At 39.8% G+C, this 19,840-nt stretch overlaps 1 protein-coding gene across 2 annotated transcripts in view; it reads right to left on the bottom strand.

Annotated features, from left to right (window-relative positions):
* The window catches only part of OCEL1 (occludin/ELL domain containing 1), a 34,280-nt gene that overhangs the window by 12,176 nt on the left and 2,264 nt on the right, over positions 1-19,840 (bottom strand). The window contains exons 2-4 of one of the 2 annotated variants that reach the window (XM_089667479.1): positions 17,653-18,851; positions 6,063-6,241; positions 304-475 (exon numbers count right to left, since the gene is read on the bottom strand). In XM_089667479.1, coding sequence (XP_089523605.1) covers positions 304-475; positions 6,063-6,241; positions 17,653-18,711 — 1,410 coding nt within the window. In that variant the 5' untranslated portion in view covers positions 18,712-18,851. The remainder of the gene's footprint in view (positions 1-303; positions 476-6,062; positions 6,242-17,652; positions 18,852-19,840) is intronic. The other variant, XM_089667487.1, reaches the window with a different exon arrangement.

The following is a 19,840-nucleotide window of genomic DNA, read 5'->3' as shown; positions in this document are numbered from 1 at the left end:
ATCATTTGCGCTACATTGCAGCATGCGTAAGCATAGTCTTTTATGGAGGGCTCTAACAAATAATGGCGATCATTTGAAGATCTCGCCATTCTACATGAAAATGTAGAACCTCAAAATGTCATCTAAATGTTTTGATACATTCCTCTCCTTCCATTTTCTGGGGAAAAAAGGAAAAAGAGGTAACTGCTAAATGTCAGCTGAACTGCAATGAGCACTGAAGTAGGTCCCGGAGAGGGTATCCCAGTCTAATAAACAAGTAAGGCCAACCTAAGTGATGATAAAATCATTCTTTTTTGAACTCACCTTCTTACTCTGAGGTCCGCTAGTTATTTTTTCCATCATGCTGTCCAACTCTTTGAATTTCAGTAATGCCACTCTCACCTCACTGTAAAGCTCCTTATACTCAGCATATTGGTCATTAAAAACGGCTTTATAATTCTCCCGCTCCTCCAGACTCTGGATGTCTGGATACTTTCTGTAAAACACAGGGAATATCACACAATCAGCACTGCTCATCCACTTACAGGATTTGCTACAATTTACCACCGGAAAACTTTAATTGCTATCAAAATAATTTTTATATCTGTGAGTTATAATAAACTTGCATTAGTTTCTAAATACATTGACATGAAGCAGACATTTTTATTGTGGTTTACTAATAGGTATGATTTATGAACATGTTATGCTGTACTGCAATAATGTCCTTTTACTTGAAACAGCAAGACTTTGCCAAATCACTCTGCTCATCTCTAGACCTCACCTTTTCATAGGGGTTGTTACATCAATTTTAAATTGTTTAAGGACACTTGCGCTCTTCTTATGCCTAAAAAATCCCAGCAGCTACTTTAAAGTGTGCTCCCAAAACACTAAAGATGTGTAAACTAAAAAATTAAATAATAATAATTAACAAATCATTCCTTGTGCCTCTATGAAAACACTAACCCTCTCAAACTCAAAATATAATATAATATATATTGGTGATAATGTGCAAATCTGTGGAAAATGGGAAAGTGCAACCAGTTTAATCAAAGTGCTAAATAATTTTCTTCAAGTGCTTGTGCAAGCAACAATAAATTAAAGTGCAAAACAATATAAGACTCCAACAATGCATAAGTTTAAATAAGAAATCAATGTAAACGCATGTGTAGTCCACAAATACAAGTGCTTTGTGTGAAATAGCTAAAACAACACTCTTGTGCTCCAGTGCCCTTCAAAGTGGTTCTTGAACAAAGAAGGTCAATATACACCTCAGTCATCAGTTCAACACTCTCCACCTTCCATGCATCAGGTATCCTCGTAGCCCCATGTATTGGCAGGAAGATTCCCCAAACTGGACACTCCAACAGCCTTTTATCCGCCCCATCATGTTCATATAAAAACAAAGACCAAGAGAAATCTCATCGCCTAGCAGCATTATTCAAATCCAGCAAAAAAGGAAATAAACAATTACACTCACATTGTGCAGTGTCTAGAACTGCACCTGGAATGATTAGCTGGGATGACTACTGTCAATGGAGCGCTGCTGTTCCACAGGCTCAAAAAACCAAGGTGTGTTCCACTGCAAGCAGAAAGGACATCGCAACTGGTTACCCCACCAAATGCGTTTTGTCACATCATCAGGAAGCAATGTTTGGATTCATTACAGCAATGCAAAACAAAGTTGGTGCTGGCACCTTGGCCTTAATGAATGAATGTGCCTACTGAACTCTGCAAACCATGTTAAAATGACCAAAACCATAAAGCAAATCATGGCCAAAGTATACTGTATGTACAGCCCCATCCATCTGCCATGGTAGAATTTAGCTGGGTAGTAAGAGGGGTGGTAAAACTGTAAATCAAATACCTGTGTTTACTGCCCTCTGGCCTCCCATGTAAAAGAGCCCTTATGGGAACATGGGAGATTTTATACAGTTTCAGCTGCCCATATTTCTAGATCAACTGATACTAAAAAAGTGCAGTTTTTACTGAAGAAAACTTGCATTTTTCCTCATATCCTCAGTTTGAATTACTCAGGTATGTGACACGTTGACTTTAAAGGTACAGTGAGCAATCAAGATTTGCCTGAAAACCTCTTATGTTGTGTAACAAACACAACTAAAGGAAAAATGGCAAACAGTACACGTAATTTATAACTATACCTGTACAAAGGAGGCTTCCTCGCAGGTGTGAACACAGTCCTATTGTGGGCTTAGGGGCTTTAACTAAACTTTGTTTCTAAAATGTCATTAAAAACAGTTATATATGTTTGTAATACTAGATATAGTGTACAGGATGCCGGGGATGGATCCTGGAAGACAAGTTTATCTCAACGCTTTTTGGGTTGTGGTCCCTTTAAGGGGGTAGCAAGGTATAGTTGAAGTACTCAGGGATACTCACCAATGCAGGGTGAGGGGTTCTGAAGTATTCTGGAAAAAGGGCTGACTGGTAGTTTTCTAAGGGTTATTTAGTCCTTATATGGAGGTTCAGAGAGATTTTGGGTGGGAAAGAGCCTCCATACCCTGACTACAGACACTGTGGTCCTAAAAGGGTTAACCCACCTGTGAGAGAGGGTTGAAAAAGACAGGAAGCAGTTAACAGGGGTGCATGAGCTGAGATGAAGGACACAGATGTGAGAAGGAGTTGTGTGCGGAGTTACTGAGACACTGCTAAGTTGCTGGTGATCATTTCTTTGGACCCCTGGAGCAGGCAGGGGACTTAAAACTCTGGTATGGAACATGTTTATACTGGTGGTGAGTTGAATCCTTATGTTTGAGTACCAGAAGTGTGTTCCGTTTTGTTTACCTTTATGCTGAATTCAAGCTGTTTCCTTTACGTTTGAAGAATAAAAGACTGGTTTGCTTTTAACAGCTTGGCTGTCTGGTGATCCGAACTCCCCCAAATATTACAATAGATAAATATTTAACAATGATGGTTACAGCACTTGGCAATACCATTGATAAAAAAGATCTATCCATTTGAAGACCAAGCCTTTTCTGGCACTTTTTGATTACATGTGACAAACAGTATTTTTTGCTATTTTTTTTTTAAAGCAGAGGCCCTAGAGAATAAATTGGTGGGTTTTGCCATTTTGCGGTGATATCTCACATTTGTGGGATTATTATTACTATATTATTATACAGGAGTTATATAGTGACAACAGTTTGCTCAGCACTTTACAAAATAAAGGGAGACAATACAGCAACAATACAGTTCAATACAAGAGGGTTAGGAGGGCCCTGCTCCTTGGAGCTTACAATCTAAGATGAATGCTGGTTGCATGCACACGGGACTGATGTGTGCACTCGCCTTTATGCGCAACCACGGGGTGATGTGGCCATTTTAATTAATCTTTTCTTCCTTAATTTTTACACTGTCACTTTAAAAAACATTTTTTAGCACTTTTATTGCCGTCACAAGGAATGTAAACACCCTTGTGACAGCAAAAGGCATGTGACAGGTACTCTTTATGGAGGGATCTGGGGTCAATAAGACCCCAAATCCCTCCTCTGCCCTTAGAAACATTTAATCAGGATCAGTGTTATTAAATGCTTTTCTTTTTTAAAAGTGGCACCGTGTATTTCCGAGTAAACCGGAAGCAATATCTGGTCATTGCTTCCGGGTCTTTGTTCAGCTCTGTGACTAGCCGGCGGTAGTGCTGTCTGGTCGATCGGGACCCCCTGATGGGAGGCAGATCCCGTTAACCTCCCTAGCGGTCTGATTATGTCAGTATTTCTGTGCTCAAAGTGGTAAATTTTTTGCATGGAAATATGTCGTTTTTTTTATTGCAGGCCTGTAATTTTTAGGAATAACTCACTGAAATCTGTCCAAACAAAAGTCTAGTAAACATCCCGGGTATGTTAAAATTTGAAACACGAAACTATAAATGATAATTGAATAAATGATCATAAAAAATAATAATAGAATAATAATAATACCAAATGTAATTCAATAATGTAATCAAACCACTTATTTTCAGTGTCTGATGACGAATTCCCCCATGAATCACTATCACTCAATTCTGCAAGTGGTTCTGATTTACTATCGCTGTTCTCTAGCTGGTCTAAAACCGCTTTTGACCTAAAGGGACGCTTTTTGGACGCCATGGATATTTCTCAGTTTCAAGGCAGAAAGAACAGTAAAAATGCAGGCAGGGCACAGGACAAAGCACTAGGGACAAAATGTATGTGAAATGGTTTGATACAGTAATGTGTTACTATGAGATTTTAGTGTATTCTGTGAATGTCACTTTTTGACATTTTTAAATTTCCCGCCAGTTCCATCCCCATACGTCCTGACATCGCAGGGAACAGAACCCGGAAGACAGATGCCGGCAGCGGCCGGAGGACATGGCCAGGGACACTGCAGGGGGGACATCGCGGGAGCGAAGGACAAGGTAGGTGCAGAAAGGATCCCGGAGCAACTCTGCAGGGTATTCCCGAGTGTAGCTTGGGGTTACCACTTGTGGTGTTGAAACTTTACCCCGAGCTACACTCAGGAATATCTCCAGGGAGGTTATTGCCACAGAAGGCAGTGGGAGGGGGGGAACATCCCCTTCTGCTGCTTGTAATAGCGATCGGAGCAGCTAACTAGCTGCTCCGATTGCTATTACAAGAGAGCTGACCATCAGCTCTAAAAAACGGTACCAGGATGATGCCTGCAGCTGCAGGCATCATCCTGGTACAACTGCTAAAACTCCAGCAACGTACGGGTATGTCACTGGAGCTGAAGTGGCTATACTTGCAATAATTCTACATATGACCTCACACCCCTGCCTGAACCTTGAGGACTAGGTTTACTGATCTGGTACAAAGTTGCTCAGATATTATGCTGTAAATTGAGAACCTAAGTGCCGCTTTCCATTGTTATGAAAATGAAAATCCAGAATTGTTGTGCTTAAAATGTATTGAAGAAAGTATACAAAAATACAATAGGGTGAGTTTACTAAAAGTAAATAGACTGTGCACTTTGCAAGTGCAGCTGCACTCATTTTCCTTAGTAAATGTACATGTGGTAAAGCTTCACTTTGTCAAGAATACTCAATTGGGTGCAAGGAAAATAAAAAAAAAACCACACACACATTTTTGCTTGCACATGATTGGATGAGGTAAGTCAGTAGAGCTTTGCCACGTTTACTAAGCTCTGGGGAAAAATTAGTGCAACTGCCCTTGCAAAGTGCACAGTCTATTTTCCTACAGTAAATTGGCCAAAATGTGTTCCAATTCTACAACAGCTTTGGGCAAAGTAGCAAAACAGCCATCCTCGGGCAGAAACACTTATTTATCAGAAAACCCCTGCTAAAAATTACTATATCTACATCTCATGATACATTAGTGTGATGGCCATTGGGAAGAATGATCCTTACACTTGTGACCATTGAGACAGATTCCTCACTTTATAGAGAACTAAAAAGATCAGTGTCAGTGGAAACCTATCTGATAGGCAGAATTTGCTCATTGCTCAAGGGACCCATAATAACCTCTGGAGGAACCTTAGAGCTCCACGGAACCCTGGCTGAGAAACCCTGACCTAGATTTTCAGATAAAGCTGAATGAAGTGTCACCATAAGTTTTCTAAGAGATTATTTCTTGCATCATCAGCTCCATCTAGTAGCCAAAAGGTAGTGCTTCTGACATTTGCGCAACAAATGTTTATAAATAGACCACTTAGTGTGTATGTTAAGCCAAAACTTTTTTTCTTAGTTTTTGACAGATTGGAGAAGGGTCAGAACCCCTATCAGGTTTTTGCTGCTATCTTAGGATCTGTTTGAGACATTTCCCCTCACTTCCTATCCTGTTAATAATGATTAACCAGACAGAAAGTGAGGGGAACTCTTTAACAGCAACACAGACATAAATAAAACCATCAGATTTAAACAGTATTTGTTACTTGACTTTAAGTCTTATATCTCATCATACCAAGAATGCTGAAAGATACTGAAGGGCTTCGATGTTTAACATGTTTTTACTAGAGTTCCCCTTATAGTGTAATTACATTTTGGGGTAATGCAAAATTAGGATACAATTTTCCTAAGTATGTGCATCATATGACTTATGCAAATCTATAATGAAAAATGAGATGCTTACAGAACATAATCCGGCACAACGTGAGGCTTTGGCCGGTGACCTGCGGGGATAGAGCGATTAAGAGCTCCAGAGTCACTGCCTTTCTCTAAGAAATGGATAGTTTTGGTGACTTTCCCTTTCATGTCCTCTAAATGTTGAACTTCATCTTGAAACATTATTCTTCTTTGTCTGTCCATTCTCTGTGGGAGAAAAAAAAAATTACAGGAAGAGGAGACTTAACACATAACTATGCTCTATTACTATCTACTCTAGGAAAGAAATTAAACGACATAAAGCCTAAAACACAGGTTGGCGTAATTAAAATGATAGTAATTACTTGTAAATATGTTTGTTTGGTATCTATGAATGTTAACAGCAATTTACATCATGCTGCCTCTGCAACAAACAAACATTGGTCTATAATGGAAAACACACACAAGCGCATGCATTAGTCTTCTATTAGCACCATTATTAATCAGATGCTATGGCTGTGTGATGTATGTAGTGATGTACTGGGTGCAGCAACAAAACCTCCTTTTTTCAAAACGCAATAAAACCCATTTTATGAATCAGAATTGTTTTTATTGTCTTTAATAATGTAGGTACATATCTAAAGTTCTGTTTTACACAGTTTTGAAAATCATATCAGGTAGGTGACACCCCCCATTCGCCATACACTGAGTAAGCCGATTTCAGGCGTTTTTAATGACCCTTACCAGCATAGCAGCGGGTATGTTGGCAATTTCTGCGCGGATGTTGGCCTTCAGGTCTTGTAGGGTCCTTGGACGGTTTACATAAACGCGGGATTTAAAAAAAACCCACAAAAAAAAGTCGCAAGGGGCCAAATCGGGGGAGCGGGCTGGCCACTCCAAATCGCCCCTTATTGAGATGAGGCACTCTGGGAAGTGTTCCCTTAAAACAGCCATTGATGCTCTTGAAGTGTGAGCCGTTGCTCCGTCCTGTTGGAACCAAATGTCCCCTAAGTCCAATTCATCAAGTCGTGGAAAAATAAATTGCTCCAACATGTTCACATACCGGTCTGAATTCACTTATTCAGTGTATGGACAATGGGGGGCGTCACCTACCTGATATGATTTTCAAAACTGTGTAAATCAGAACTTTAGATATGTACCTACATTATTAAAGACAATAAAAACAATTCTGATTCATAAAATGGGTTTTATTGCGTTTTGAAAAAAGGAAGTTATGTTGCTGCACCCTGTATATGAAAGCTGCTAGGGCTTGAGGGGACTTCATTAGAAGCATCAGCTCTTGGACACCGGAAGAGATACTGAAGTCAGAAATACTAGAAGGGCCACCGATAGGGAGGGTACAGGAAACCTCACTGTACCGGGTCCAGGACCACTGCCCCCTGTGGGCGGCCTCAGTGTGGCATCATACAAGACCTTGGCTCCATAATTTCTAATGGCATCCCAGTGGATACTGCTGCAAACTCTGGAGAAGAACAGGAAACTCTGGGTCCTGCCCACCAGCAGCCTATTCAACTCTCTCCACAGAAAGGAATTATACCCTGTATTTTACTGTGGTGCAATGTGCAGACTGCCTCATTTCTCTCCTCTAGGTAACATGGGGGCCTGTAGGTTTTGTATGCTCCTTGGAGAAGGAAGTATGGTCTGTCAGATATGCTGTAGGATGCTCCATGATTTTTAATGGCAGCCCTGAATACAAAAATGGCCTGGTTATTTTTGCCATGCCATAAATCACATGACTGGAGAAAGGTAAGGATCTATGCATTTATACTTAGGTAACTGGTAAGTATTTAACCACTTTCCCACCGCCCTATAGCAGAAATACTGCCACAGGGCGGCAGGGCTGTGCAAAATCTTGTGTATATATATGTGATTTTGCATTTCCAAATAGGAGGTGCGTCTCAGCTGTCAATTAACCGAGTCCCGGACGGAGATTCCCCACTGGCACCCAGTGATCACCGAGTATCACTGACGGGGGAGAGACCTGTATGTAAACAATACAGATCTCTCCCCTGTCAACTCCTGCACACTGCTTTGTAATGCTCTGCATAGCAGAGCAATTCAAATCAATGGGCTGACACAGTAAAACACACACACAGAACACAGTAAAATACACACACAGCACACATAGTAAAACAGCACACAGCACAGTTAACCCTTTGATCACCCCAGATGGTAACCCAATCCTGCAGAGTGTCATTAGTACAGTGTCAGTGCTTTTTTTTTTAGCAGTGATCACTGTATTGGTGTCACTGGGGATGTCAGTGACACCAAGTCAGTTCCCCCCAGTGTCAGAATGCCCGCCGCAGTCCCACAGTCCCACTATAAGTGACTGATTGCTGCCATTACTAGAATAAAAAAAAAATCTGGTATCTATACCGCCATTTGTAAAAGCTATAATTTTCACGTAAACCAATTAATTTACATGTATTGGGATTTTTTTTAGCAAAGACATGTAGCAGAAAACATTTTGGCCTAAATTTATGACGAAATTTGATTGTTTAAATTTTTTTACTGGACATGTTTAATAGCAAAAAGTCAAAACTATTGTTTTTTTCTCAAAATTGTTTATAGCACAAAAAATAAAAACCTCAGAGGCAATTAAATACCACCAAAAGAAAGCTCTATTTGTGGGAAAAAAAGGACATAAATTTAATTTGGGTGCAGCGTTGCATGACCGTGCAATTTTCAGTTTAAGTAACGCAGTGCCATATCGCAAAAAATGGCCTGGTCAGGAAGGGGGGTAAATCCGCTGGAGGGTAAGTGGTTAAGCAGTAATGATAATTTTAGACTTTTGAGCAAGGCAGTGAGGACATGGTAATCACAGGTTCACTGTAAGGGCCACAGAGCTTGAACCATATAAAAAAATCTATTAAAATCTATTAACATAATAAAAAGTAGAAACTCAACATATTTAAATTTTAAACAAATAAAATGCGTAATATCCATAATATTTGCTGTATAGCTGAATTGTTGTGTACTATCGTTTCTGTAATACCTGTATTATAAAAATATAGGGGGTCATTTACGAAAACTGGATCATGCAAAATCTGGTGCAGCTCTGCATAGAAACCAATCAGCTTCCATTTTTTTTGTCAAAGCTTAATTGAACAAGCTGAAGTTAGACACTGATTGGCTACCATGCACAGCCGCACCAGATTCTGACCATACCAGCACATCGCCATCCCATAATTTTTTCCTAAAAACCTAATGTAGATATCTATAAAGCTTATATCCTCAGTTGTAGGTTCAGCTGGCCTTTTACATAGATTTTATTTTATGCTTATGTTCAATTTTTGTTTAACTAATGGAAACATACTGTGAAACATTATCAGTAGAGATGAGCGAATTTCTCAAAAATTCGATTCGGCTGATTCGGCGAATTCCAGTGTGAAATTCGATTCGATGCGAATTTCTTCGCTACGAAGATGACTTATAAAAAGGGTTTCTAGGCTTCAGAGAGCCTTTAAATTAGTGCAGAACACTGTACCTTTAATTTAAATGCCCTTGGAGATGAGGAAAGAGAAGGAGAAGGAGAAGGATGAGAAGAAGGAGAAGGATGAGAAGAAGGAGAAGGAGAAGGATGAGAAGAAGGAGAAGGAGAAGGATGAGAAGAAGGAGAAGGAGAAGGATGAGAAGAAGGAGAAGGAGAAGGATGAGGAGAAGGAGAAGGATGAGAAGAAGGAGAAGGATGAGAAGAAGGAGAAGGAGAAGGATGAGAAGAAGGAGAAGGATGAGAAGAAGGAGAAGGAGAAGGATGAGAAGATGGAGAAGGAGAAGGATGAGAAGAAGGAGAAGGAGAAGGATGAGAAGAAGGAGAAGGAGAAGGATGAGAAGAAGGAGAAGGATGAGGAGAAGGAGAAGGATGAGAAGAAGGAGAAGGATGAGAAGAAGGAGAAGGATGAGAAGAAGGAGAAGGAGAAGGATGAGAAGAAGGAGAAGGATGAGAAGAAGGAGAAGGATGAGAAGAAGGAGAAGGAGAAGGAGAAGGAGAAGGAGAAGCAGAAGGAGAAGGATGAGAAGAAGGAAAAGGAGAAGGATGAGAAGATGGAGAAGGAGAAGGATAAGAAGAAGGAGAAGGAGAAGGATGAGAAGAAGGAGAAGGATGAGAAGATGGAGAAGGAGAAGGATGAGAAGAAGAAGAAGGAGAAGGATGAGAAGAAGGAGAAGGAGAAGGATGAGAAGAAGGAGAAGGATGAGAAGAAGGAGAAGGAGAAGGATGAGAAGAAGGAGAAGGATGAGAAGAAGGAGAAGGATGAGAAGAAGGAGAAGGAGAAGGATGAGAAGAAGGAGAAGGAGAAGGATGAGAAGAAGGAGAAGGATGAGAAGAAGGAGAAGGATGAGAAGAAGGATGAGAAGAAGGATGAGAAGAAGGAGAAGGATGAGAAGAAGGACAGTTCTGTGACAGTTTCTGTCTATTTCTGACAGTTCTGGGACATTCACTCCATACAGCTGTTTCAACCGCTGTATGGAGGGAATGTCATGGAACTGTCAGAAATAGACTATTAATGACAGTTCTGGGACTGTCCTTCCATGCAGCGGTTGAAACATTGTATGTATTTGTTTCCATAAATGGATCCATTTATGGAAACAAATAGATACAATGTTTCAACCGCTGTATGGAAGGACAGTCCCAGAACTGTCATTAATAGTCTATTTCTGACAGTTCTATGACATTCCCTCCATACCGCGGTTGAAACAGCTGTATGGAGTGAATGTCCCAGAACTGTCAGAAATAGACTATTTCTGACAGTTCTGGGACTGTCCTTCCATACAGCGGTTGAAACATTGTATGTATTTGTTTCCATAAATGGATCCATTTATGGAAACAAATACATACAATGTTTCAACCGCTGTATGGAAGGACAGTCCCAGAACTGTCATTAATAGTCTATTTCTGACAGTTCCATGACATTCCCTCCATACAGCGGTTGAAACAGCTGTATGGAGTGAATGTCCCAGAACTGTCAGAAATAGACTATTTCTGACAGTTCTGGGACAATCACTCCATACAGCTGTTTCAACCGCTGTATGGAGGGAATGTCATGGAACTGTCAGAAATAGACTATTAATGACAGTTCTGGGACTGTCCTTCCATACAGCGGTTGAAACATTGTATGTATTTGTTTCCATAAATGGATCCATTTATGGAAACAAATACATACAATGTTTCAACCGCTGTATGGAAGGACAGTCCCAGAACTGTCAGAAATAGTCTATTTCTGACAGTTCTGGGACATTCACTCCATACAGCTGTTTCAACCGCTGTATGGAGGGAATGTCATAGAACTGTCAGAAATAGACTATTTATGACAGTTCTGGGACTGTCCTTCCATACAGCGGTTGAAACATTGTATGTATTTGTTTCCATAAATGGATCCATTTATGGAAACAAATACATACAATGTTTCAACCGCTGTATGGAAGGACAGTCCCAGAACTGTCATAAATAGTCTATTTCTGACAGTTCTATGACATTCCCTCCATACAGCGGTTGAAACAGCTGTATGGAGTGAATGTCCCAGAACTGTCAGAAATAGACTATTTATGACAGTTCTGGGACATTCACTCCATACAGCGGTTGAAACATTGTATCTATTTTTTTCCATAAATGACATTCTGCAGATACACTTAGAGGAGCACTGCAGATACACTTTTTGCCGGCTTGGAATTATTCTTATTTTCATCCTACTTCTTCTTTTTCTTCTTATGAGGATGAGGATGAAGAAGAAGAAGTAGGATGAAAATAAGATTAATTCCAAGCCGGCAAAAAGTGTATCTGCAGCGCTCCTCTAAGTGTATTTGCAGAATGTCATTTATGGAAAAAAATAGATACAATGTTTCAACCGCTGTATGGAAGGACAGTCCCAGAACTGTCATAAATAGTCTATTTCCGACAGTTCTGGGACATTCACTCCATACAGCTGTTTCAACCGCTGTATGGAGGGAATGTCATAGAACTGTCAGAAATAGACTATTAATGACAGTTCTGGGACTGTCCTTCCATACAGCGGTTGAAACATTGTATGTATTTGTTTCCATAAATGGATCCATTTATGGAAACAAATACATACAATGTTTCAACCGCTGTATGGAAGGACAGTCCCAGAACTGTCATAAATAGTCTATTTCTGACAGTTCTATGACATTCCCTCCATACAGCGGTTGAAACAGCTGTATGGAGTGAATGTCCCAGAACTGTCAGAAATAGACTATTTATGACAGTTCTGGGACATTCACTCCATACAGCGGTTGAAACATTGTATCTATTTTTTTCCATAAATGACATTCTGCAGATACACTTAGAGGAGCGCTGCAGATACACTTTTTGCCGGCTTGGAATTATTCTTATTTTCATCCTACTTCTTCTTTTTCTTCTTATGAGGATGAGGATGAAGAAGAAGAAGTAGGATGAAAATAAGATTAATTCCAAGCCGGCAAAAAGTGTATCTGCAGCGCTCCTCTAAGTGTATTTGCAGAATGTCATTTATGGAAAAAAATAGATACAATGTTTCAACCGCTGTATGGAAGGACAGTCCCAGAACTGTCATAAATAGTCTATTTCCGACAGTTCTGGGACATTCACTCCATACAGCTGTTTCAACCGCTGTATGGAGGGAATGTCATAGAACTGTCAGAAATAGACTATTAATGACAGTTCTGGGACTGTCCTTCCATACAGCGGTTGAAACATTGTATGTATTTGTTTCCATAAATGGATCCATTTATGGAAACAAATACATACAATGTTTCAACCGCTGTATGGAAGGACAGTCCCAGAACTGTCAGAAATAGTCTATTTCTGACAGTTCTGGGACATTCACTCCATACAGCTGTTTCAACCGCTGTATGGAGGGAATGTCATAGAACTGTCAGAAATAGACTATTTATGACAGTTCTGGGACTGTCCTTCCATACAGCGGTTGAAACATTGTATGTATTTGTTTCCAGAAATGGATCCATTTATGGAAACAAATACATACAATGTTTCAACCGCTGTATGGAAGGACAGTCCCAGAACTGTCATAAATAGTCTATTTCTGACAGTTCTATGACATTCCCTCCATACAGCGGTTGAAACAGCTGTATGGAGTGAATGTCCCAGAACTGTCAGAAATAGACTATTTATGACAGTTCTGGGACATTCACTCCATACAGCGGTTGAAACATTGTATCTATTTTTTTCCATAAATGACATTCTGCAGATACACTTAGAGGAGCGCTGCAGATACACTTTTTGCCGGCTTGGAATTATTCTTATTTTCATCCTACTTCTTCTTTTTCTTCTTATGAGGATGAGGATGAAGAAGAAGAAGTAGGATAAAAATAAGATTAATTCCAAGCCGGCAAAAAGTGTATCTGCAGCGCTCCTCTAAGTGTATTTGCAGAATGTCATTTATGGAAAAAAATAGATACAATGTTTCAACCGCTGTATGGAAGGACAGTCCCAGAACTGTCATAAATAGTCTATTTCCGACAGTTCTGGGACATTCACTCCATACAGCTGTTTCAACCGCTGTATGGAGGGAATGTCATAGAACTGTCAGAAATAGACTATTAATGACAGTTCTGGGACATTCCCTCCATACAGCGGTTTCCGGCAAAAAGTGTATGTGCAGAGTTCCTCTATTCTGCAGATACACTTAGAGGAGCTCTGCAGATACACTTAGAGGAGCTCTGCACATACACTTTTTGCCGGCTTGGAATTATTCTTATTTTCATCCTACTTCTTCTTCTTCTTCTTCTTCTTCTTCATCCTCATCCTCATCCTCTTCTTCTTCTTCTGAGGATGAGGATGAGGATGAAGAAGAAGAAGAAGAAGTAGGATGAAAATAAGATTAATTCCAAGCCGGCAAAAAGTGTATGTGCAGAGCTCCTCTAAGTGTATCTGCAGAATAGAGGAACTCTGCACATACACTTTTTGCCGGCTTGCAATTATTCTTATTTTCATCCTACTTCTTCTTCTTCTTCTTCATCCTCTTCTTCTTCTTCTGAGGATGAGGATAAAGAAGAAGAAGAAGAAGAAGAAGTAGGATGAAAATAAGATTAATTCCAAACAGGCAAAAAGTGTATGTGCAGAGCTCCTCTAAGTGTATCTGCAGAATAGAGGAACTCTGCACATACACTTTTTGCCGGCTTGGAATTATTCTTATTTTCATCCTACTGCTTCTTCTTCTTCTTCATCCTCATCCTCATCCTCAGAAGAAGAGGATGAGGATGAGGATGAAGAAGAAGAAGAAGAAGAAGAAGTAGGATGAAAAGAAGAATAATTCCAAGCCGGCAAAAAGTGTATGTGCAGAGTTCCTCTATTTCTGACAGTTCTCTCACAGCTTCTTCACATGTACAGCGGTTGAAACATCTGTATCCTAAATGGAAACTAATAGATACAAATTGTATCTATTAGTTTCCATTTAGGATACAGATGTTTCAACCGCTGTACATGTGAAGAAGCTGTGAGAGAACTGTCAGAAATAGAGGAACTCTGCACATACACTTTTTGCCGGCTTGGAATTATTCTTCTTTTCATCCTACTTCTTCTTCTTCTTCTTCATCCTCATCCTCATCCTCTTCTTCTGAGGATGAAGATGAAGAAGAAGAAGAAGTAGGATGAAAAGAAGAATAATTCCAAGCCGGCAAAAAGTGTATGTGCAGAGTTCCTCTATTTCTGACAGTTCTCTCACAGCTTCTTCACATGAACAGTGGTTGAAACATCTGTATCCTAAATGTAAACTAATAGATACAATGTTTCAACCGCTAAACATGTGTTCCTTCTGTCAGAGAACTGTCAGAAATAGCGGAGCTCACTGCAGGGACACTTTTACCGGCTGATCGGGAAATGTTCGATTCGCGCACCCAAAGTAGGCAAAATTTCGGTTTCGCCGCGAATCGAATATTTCCTGAAATTCGACTCGAATTCCGGTTCGCCTGGTTCGATTCGCTCATCTCTAATTATCAGCCACTGCAGACAGGAATAAATCAGAAGGTGACTGCATGATATCCTAATAAGAACACTGGAGAGAAAATCTGTTCTATATTGGAAAACTGCTATCTTCATCCAAATAACATTTTCAGGGATATTTTTTAGAAAGCAGTGGATCTGCCATTCACCAATCATTCATCACTCATTCATAGGCCTCATAGAGAAACATCTTTAGATTTAATAAGGAAAAAAAGCTTCCACGTATGCAATGCTTCAGCTTTTGTGTCTACAGTTAATCTATAGCAGAAAAGCATAGTGGTGAACAGGGGCGGACTGACAACTCATGGGGCCCCCGGGCAATAGGGGATCATGGGGCCCCTGTGTCCTTGTCCAAACTCAAAAAAGCCTATGAAAAAGGTGCCAGGGGCATCTCATAGGGCCCCCTACTGACCCCGGGCCCTCGGGCAGTGCCCGAGTTTCCAAATGGTCAGTCCGCCCCTGGTGGTGAACAACTGACACCAGGGATGGTGTATTCAGAGTTAAATGAGGAAACCTGCAATATTGGGTCAATGACTTGTACAGTAATGTGGGAGTAAAGGGAACTGGCAGAGTTCAAAATTGCACGTACACAAATATCTTCCCTTCAGAGTAACTTTCAAAGCAAAAAAAAATGAATTTAGGGTACTTACTGCTCAGTCACAGTTGTTTTTCTTTGCTCTTAGGAAGGCAAAGACAGCAGAATTAAAGTGGTATTAAACCCAAAAGCAAACATTTAATATATTGCAGCTTACCAATTCTTAAATGTGATGGCTGCATACATGTTTTTTAAGACTTTCTTTTCACCTTGTGATCCAGCTTGTAAGTCATTTTGTTTTTCAAAAGAACAAGCGCTCCAGCAGAATGTATTAGTGATAAGGATGAGACAAACGATTTAGCACTGGCAGGGGTGCTTACAACGATCAGCTTTGATTTGTTCATGTAAGACTTTTAACCCAAAAAGAAAAAAACTGTTTGCTGTAACTGAGAATAAAGTATTAGCCTGAGTTTAGCTTTGTTAGTGTATTTAAATCTGCTAGTTCATCTAACACTCCCATTCCCCTAGTCTGACAATGCTGCTATCAAAAGGCACCCCTGTGTTCATTCACTCAGAGTGGGGGCACTTTAATACAGGATGTGCTTTACTGGACAGATCACCAGGTGAAAACAGAGGGAAAAAGCCAAAAAAAAACAAAACAAAACTGATGCAACCATCATATCAACCATATGATTGGTAAGCTGCAATATTTTACATTTTTGGGTTTAATTCCACTTTAAAACAACTAAAGACTCCCTTGAGGCAGCAGTTTTGTAAGAAATGTATTTATTTTCTCTAGTTTGTCATAAAGATGTTTGGACAAGGTGGAGATTGTGATGTCACTCACCCGCCTCACCACCTCATCCATTCAGACAACTCTTTGTATTCACTGAAAAAAATGCAAGGCGATCTATAAATGGTGGCCGCACCAAACGTGTGACCCCTGTGTTTACTATGCAGAAAGGCAGTCACTTGGCACAGGATCTGGAAGACTGCGGCGATCGCTGTAATAGCAGCGACAACTACAGTCATTTCCAGCTTCCACAGAGGTCCCACAGGTATAGAATATGTATACTTACATTGGACCAATGCAACTATGCAATAAAAACCATACCAGTTTAACCAGTTTAGCTTTAATTTTGAGTCCTAATATTATACATGTTAGATTTTATATTTAAAGTATCGTGATTAAAAAGGTTTAATAATTATAAATACGTTATTTTTAAAAATAAATCGACACTTGAAATTGTAACAAAATTACAATTCTGCTAGTGTGTGCGATGAAGAGATATGGGAAGGCAATGACCTGAACTGGCAACCTAATACTGTATATAGAAATGTTGAAATAGCAGCTTTTGCCTGAATAAAAGTCCTTGATATATGGTTGCTCTCAGTACAACACATTGTTAGCAATGGCAAAGAAAATAAATGTCCCTAACACATTGTGAGCTAGGGCAATTTGAGCTAAAGATAGATGTACTGTAATGAGGCCAGAGGGAGCCAGGTAGCTAATCTGTCCAGAAGAAGGTCATCAATGGCAGCCCCCACATTTCACTTAGTAATGGTTGCCTTTAAATTTGAGTTTTTACAAAGGCTGCTTGCTACCTTATGTGTTGCACAATCTGTGAAGGCCACAACCAAGAAGTTATCTTTATTCTTTCAAAGTAATTATAGGCATTGAGCAGAGATCCAAGCCTTTGCACACATGCATATAACACTTAGCAAAATAATGAAATTCGTATATAAAAATTGGAGGCATAAAAACAGCAATGATGCCTGTGCCATGGGTGACAATCCCTTCATCACAATCCTATAGCACAGTAAGTGCACAGTAATATAATATGTTACTATATGACTGATTGCTATGCGGAACATCCCTAATTATACTATGCCCCAGTTATTATGCAATTGCAATCATTTTACTTTTTTACATATAAAAACGAATAATGTGAGATAAAAGACAAATAAAAAGCAGTTAAAGCAAGCATCTAAGTGCAAATGAATTCAGGATTAGAGCACATGATTAAAATAGTAATATCTAAATAACATTAATAGTGCTGGAACATGTGAGTGGAAAATATGAGGGACAATGAAATGATCACTTATGGCCTTAATCCTTTCCCTCACCTTAACCTTCCCAGCCTGCTTTCGCCTCTCTTCATGTCGCCACATTTTGAGACATACCAAAGAGCTGAACAAGTAAAGAAGCATGTTGAAGAAGAGAAAGGCTATGGCTGCCACTTGACCCCCTTCCACCCTACAGAATGCCACCATTAGTGGGTTGACAGCAAACATGGAATAGCAGAGGCCACCACGATTTAAGTCGTTGACGTAAGCAATGCCTGCAGCCATGTAAAAAAGACACATGATGATGTTGATGGCAAACTCAGTAAGAGGCCACCAGTGAGAGTTAAGAAGAATAGTCCGGTAGTACATTGTCAGACCCAACCCCAACAGGATCAAAGTTACCAGCCAAACCAAACTAGCAACAATCATCACAAATGGAGTCAGTGGACCGTAATAGCTGTAGCCACCAGGCAACGTTGTTTGGAGCTCAGTACCAAAGAGATTGTACCACTGGTAGTCCTTTTGGATATAGGCACATGTGCAGGCAAACACCATACCACCCAAAATTAACTGCACTCCAGACAGGATCCTGAGCAAACCAGGCCAGGACTTCATGTAGGAGTATTTTAAGCTGTATGCTTCTACCTTTTCTCCATAATTTGAGTTCATCTCACTCTTCCTTTCCAGAGAATCTGGAGTTTTCTTTTTTTTAACATTAGGATCAGGATTAACACTGTTTGACGATCCACTGAGAATACCACTTTTCTTCTCAAGGGTGGAGTCTGTACTTGCATCTAGAAGTGGTGTAACTGGTGGTGAGTTGTGGTCAACTTCCAAATTCTTCAGTGCAAAAGGTTCTCCTTTTGTCTTGCTTTTCTTAAAAAATCTTTTCCAGGAGTCAGGAACTAAGTGTCGTACAGGCTTCATGCTGTTCGGTTCCTGATACTGTGTGTCATGTTGATCTGATAATGTTCCGACCTGCTTGCGAGCATCATGGTCATAGTAGTCAAATGAGAAACTTGGTGCATCTCCCCAGTTTGATGTTTCTGATGGCCACACAATTGGTCTTCTGTTCTTTTGCTTGTGAGCAAGTGAAGAGAAAGAAGACATTGCAGTCATATTACTGTGTGTGACTTCATCTGAAATGGTGCTGATGTGTATCTGTACACTTCAATTCTTTTTCCATGTCCCAAAGGAGATGTTGCTCTAGTTTATGAACCACGTGGTATGCATACCTTCCACTCACAAATAGAAGAGGACTGCAAAGAAATAGAACAATTAAAATTATCCTGTGTTTTGTCATTGTTGTCATAGTACTAGCATGAAAAGGAAAAAAAATTAACAGAATAATTACATCAACAAAAGAAGGAGCATCAAAGGATGGAGCAGGCAAAAACTGATAACTATCACACACACACACACACACATTTTCAGGCTTCCAATGAAGCTATTATATAGTTTAGGAAGGGGTCTATGGTTGTTGGAGCTGCATTGTATGTAACTGCTAGTATACTTCCAAAACACACAACCACATTTTAATATGTGAGAAATGTTTGGTTTTCTGCTGCATGCTAAAAATACCTACAAAAGATAAATTAAAAAACAAAACAAAAGTATTGCTTATATAGTTACTAATGTACAGATTATTTGTTGTTAAATGTCAGCATTAAAGTATATGTTAGCCCAATCACCAAGAATGCATATTAGCTTTAACAATATACAATTAATTCAAAAGTCATTTTCAGCATTTTTCTTCACAATAATATCTGGTAATCCAGCCATGAAGGACCTTGGTCAGACACTTCTTGTTATAGGATGGCAATGCTTTGTCCCTATCTGTCAATTTCACCTTGTCACATGGACTTTTGGGGCAACAAATGGGCGTATCAACACACATTATGCAGGCATGCTACACTGTTGTCACCATCAGGAAAACTACCCTCAGATATGCTATGCAGATATTGTTGGAGTGCATATATGGAGCCTGGAAATGGCTGAAAAGAGACTGCAACAAATCAGCAGCACTTATATGCTACAAAGAATATAAAAGATGAACACGAATATTAGAAAAGACTTTTGGATACAATATACTTTTTAGTCTTTCAACTTTTCGGTCAGGGATTACTTTTGCTTTAACCATCTGGTGATATTGCCTTTCCATATTTGGTAATCTTCCTGGCTTTCAACTTTATACAGCAGGAAAGACAGGAAGCCCTATGTTCCTACAAGCGGAGATTAGGTGGGTTGA

This window comes from Staurois parvus, unplaced genomic scaffold, assembly GCF_062004578.1.
Source record: "Staurois parvus isolate SC_StPar_1 unplaced genomic scaffold, SC_StPar_1.0 ptg000053l, whole genome shotgun sequence".
Classification (NCBI taxonomy): domain Eukaryota; kingdom Metazoa; phylum Chordata; class Amphibia; order Anura; family Ranidae; genus Staurois; species Staurois parvus.
The sequence above is the reverse complement of the archived record's forward strand: the minus strand, read 5'-3'. Positions and strand labels throughout refer to the sequence as shown.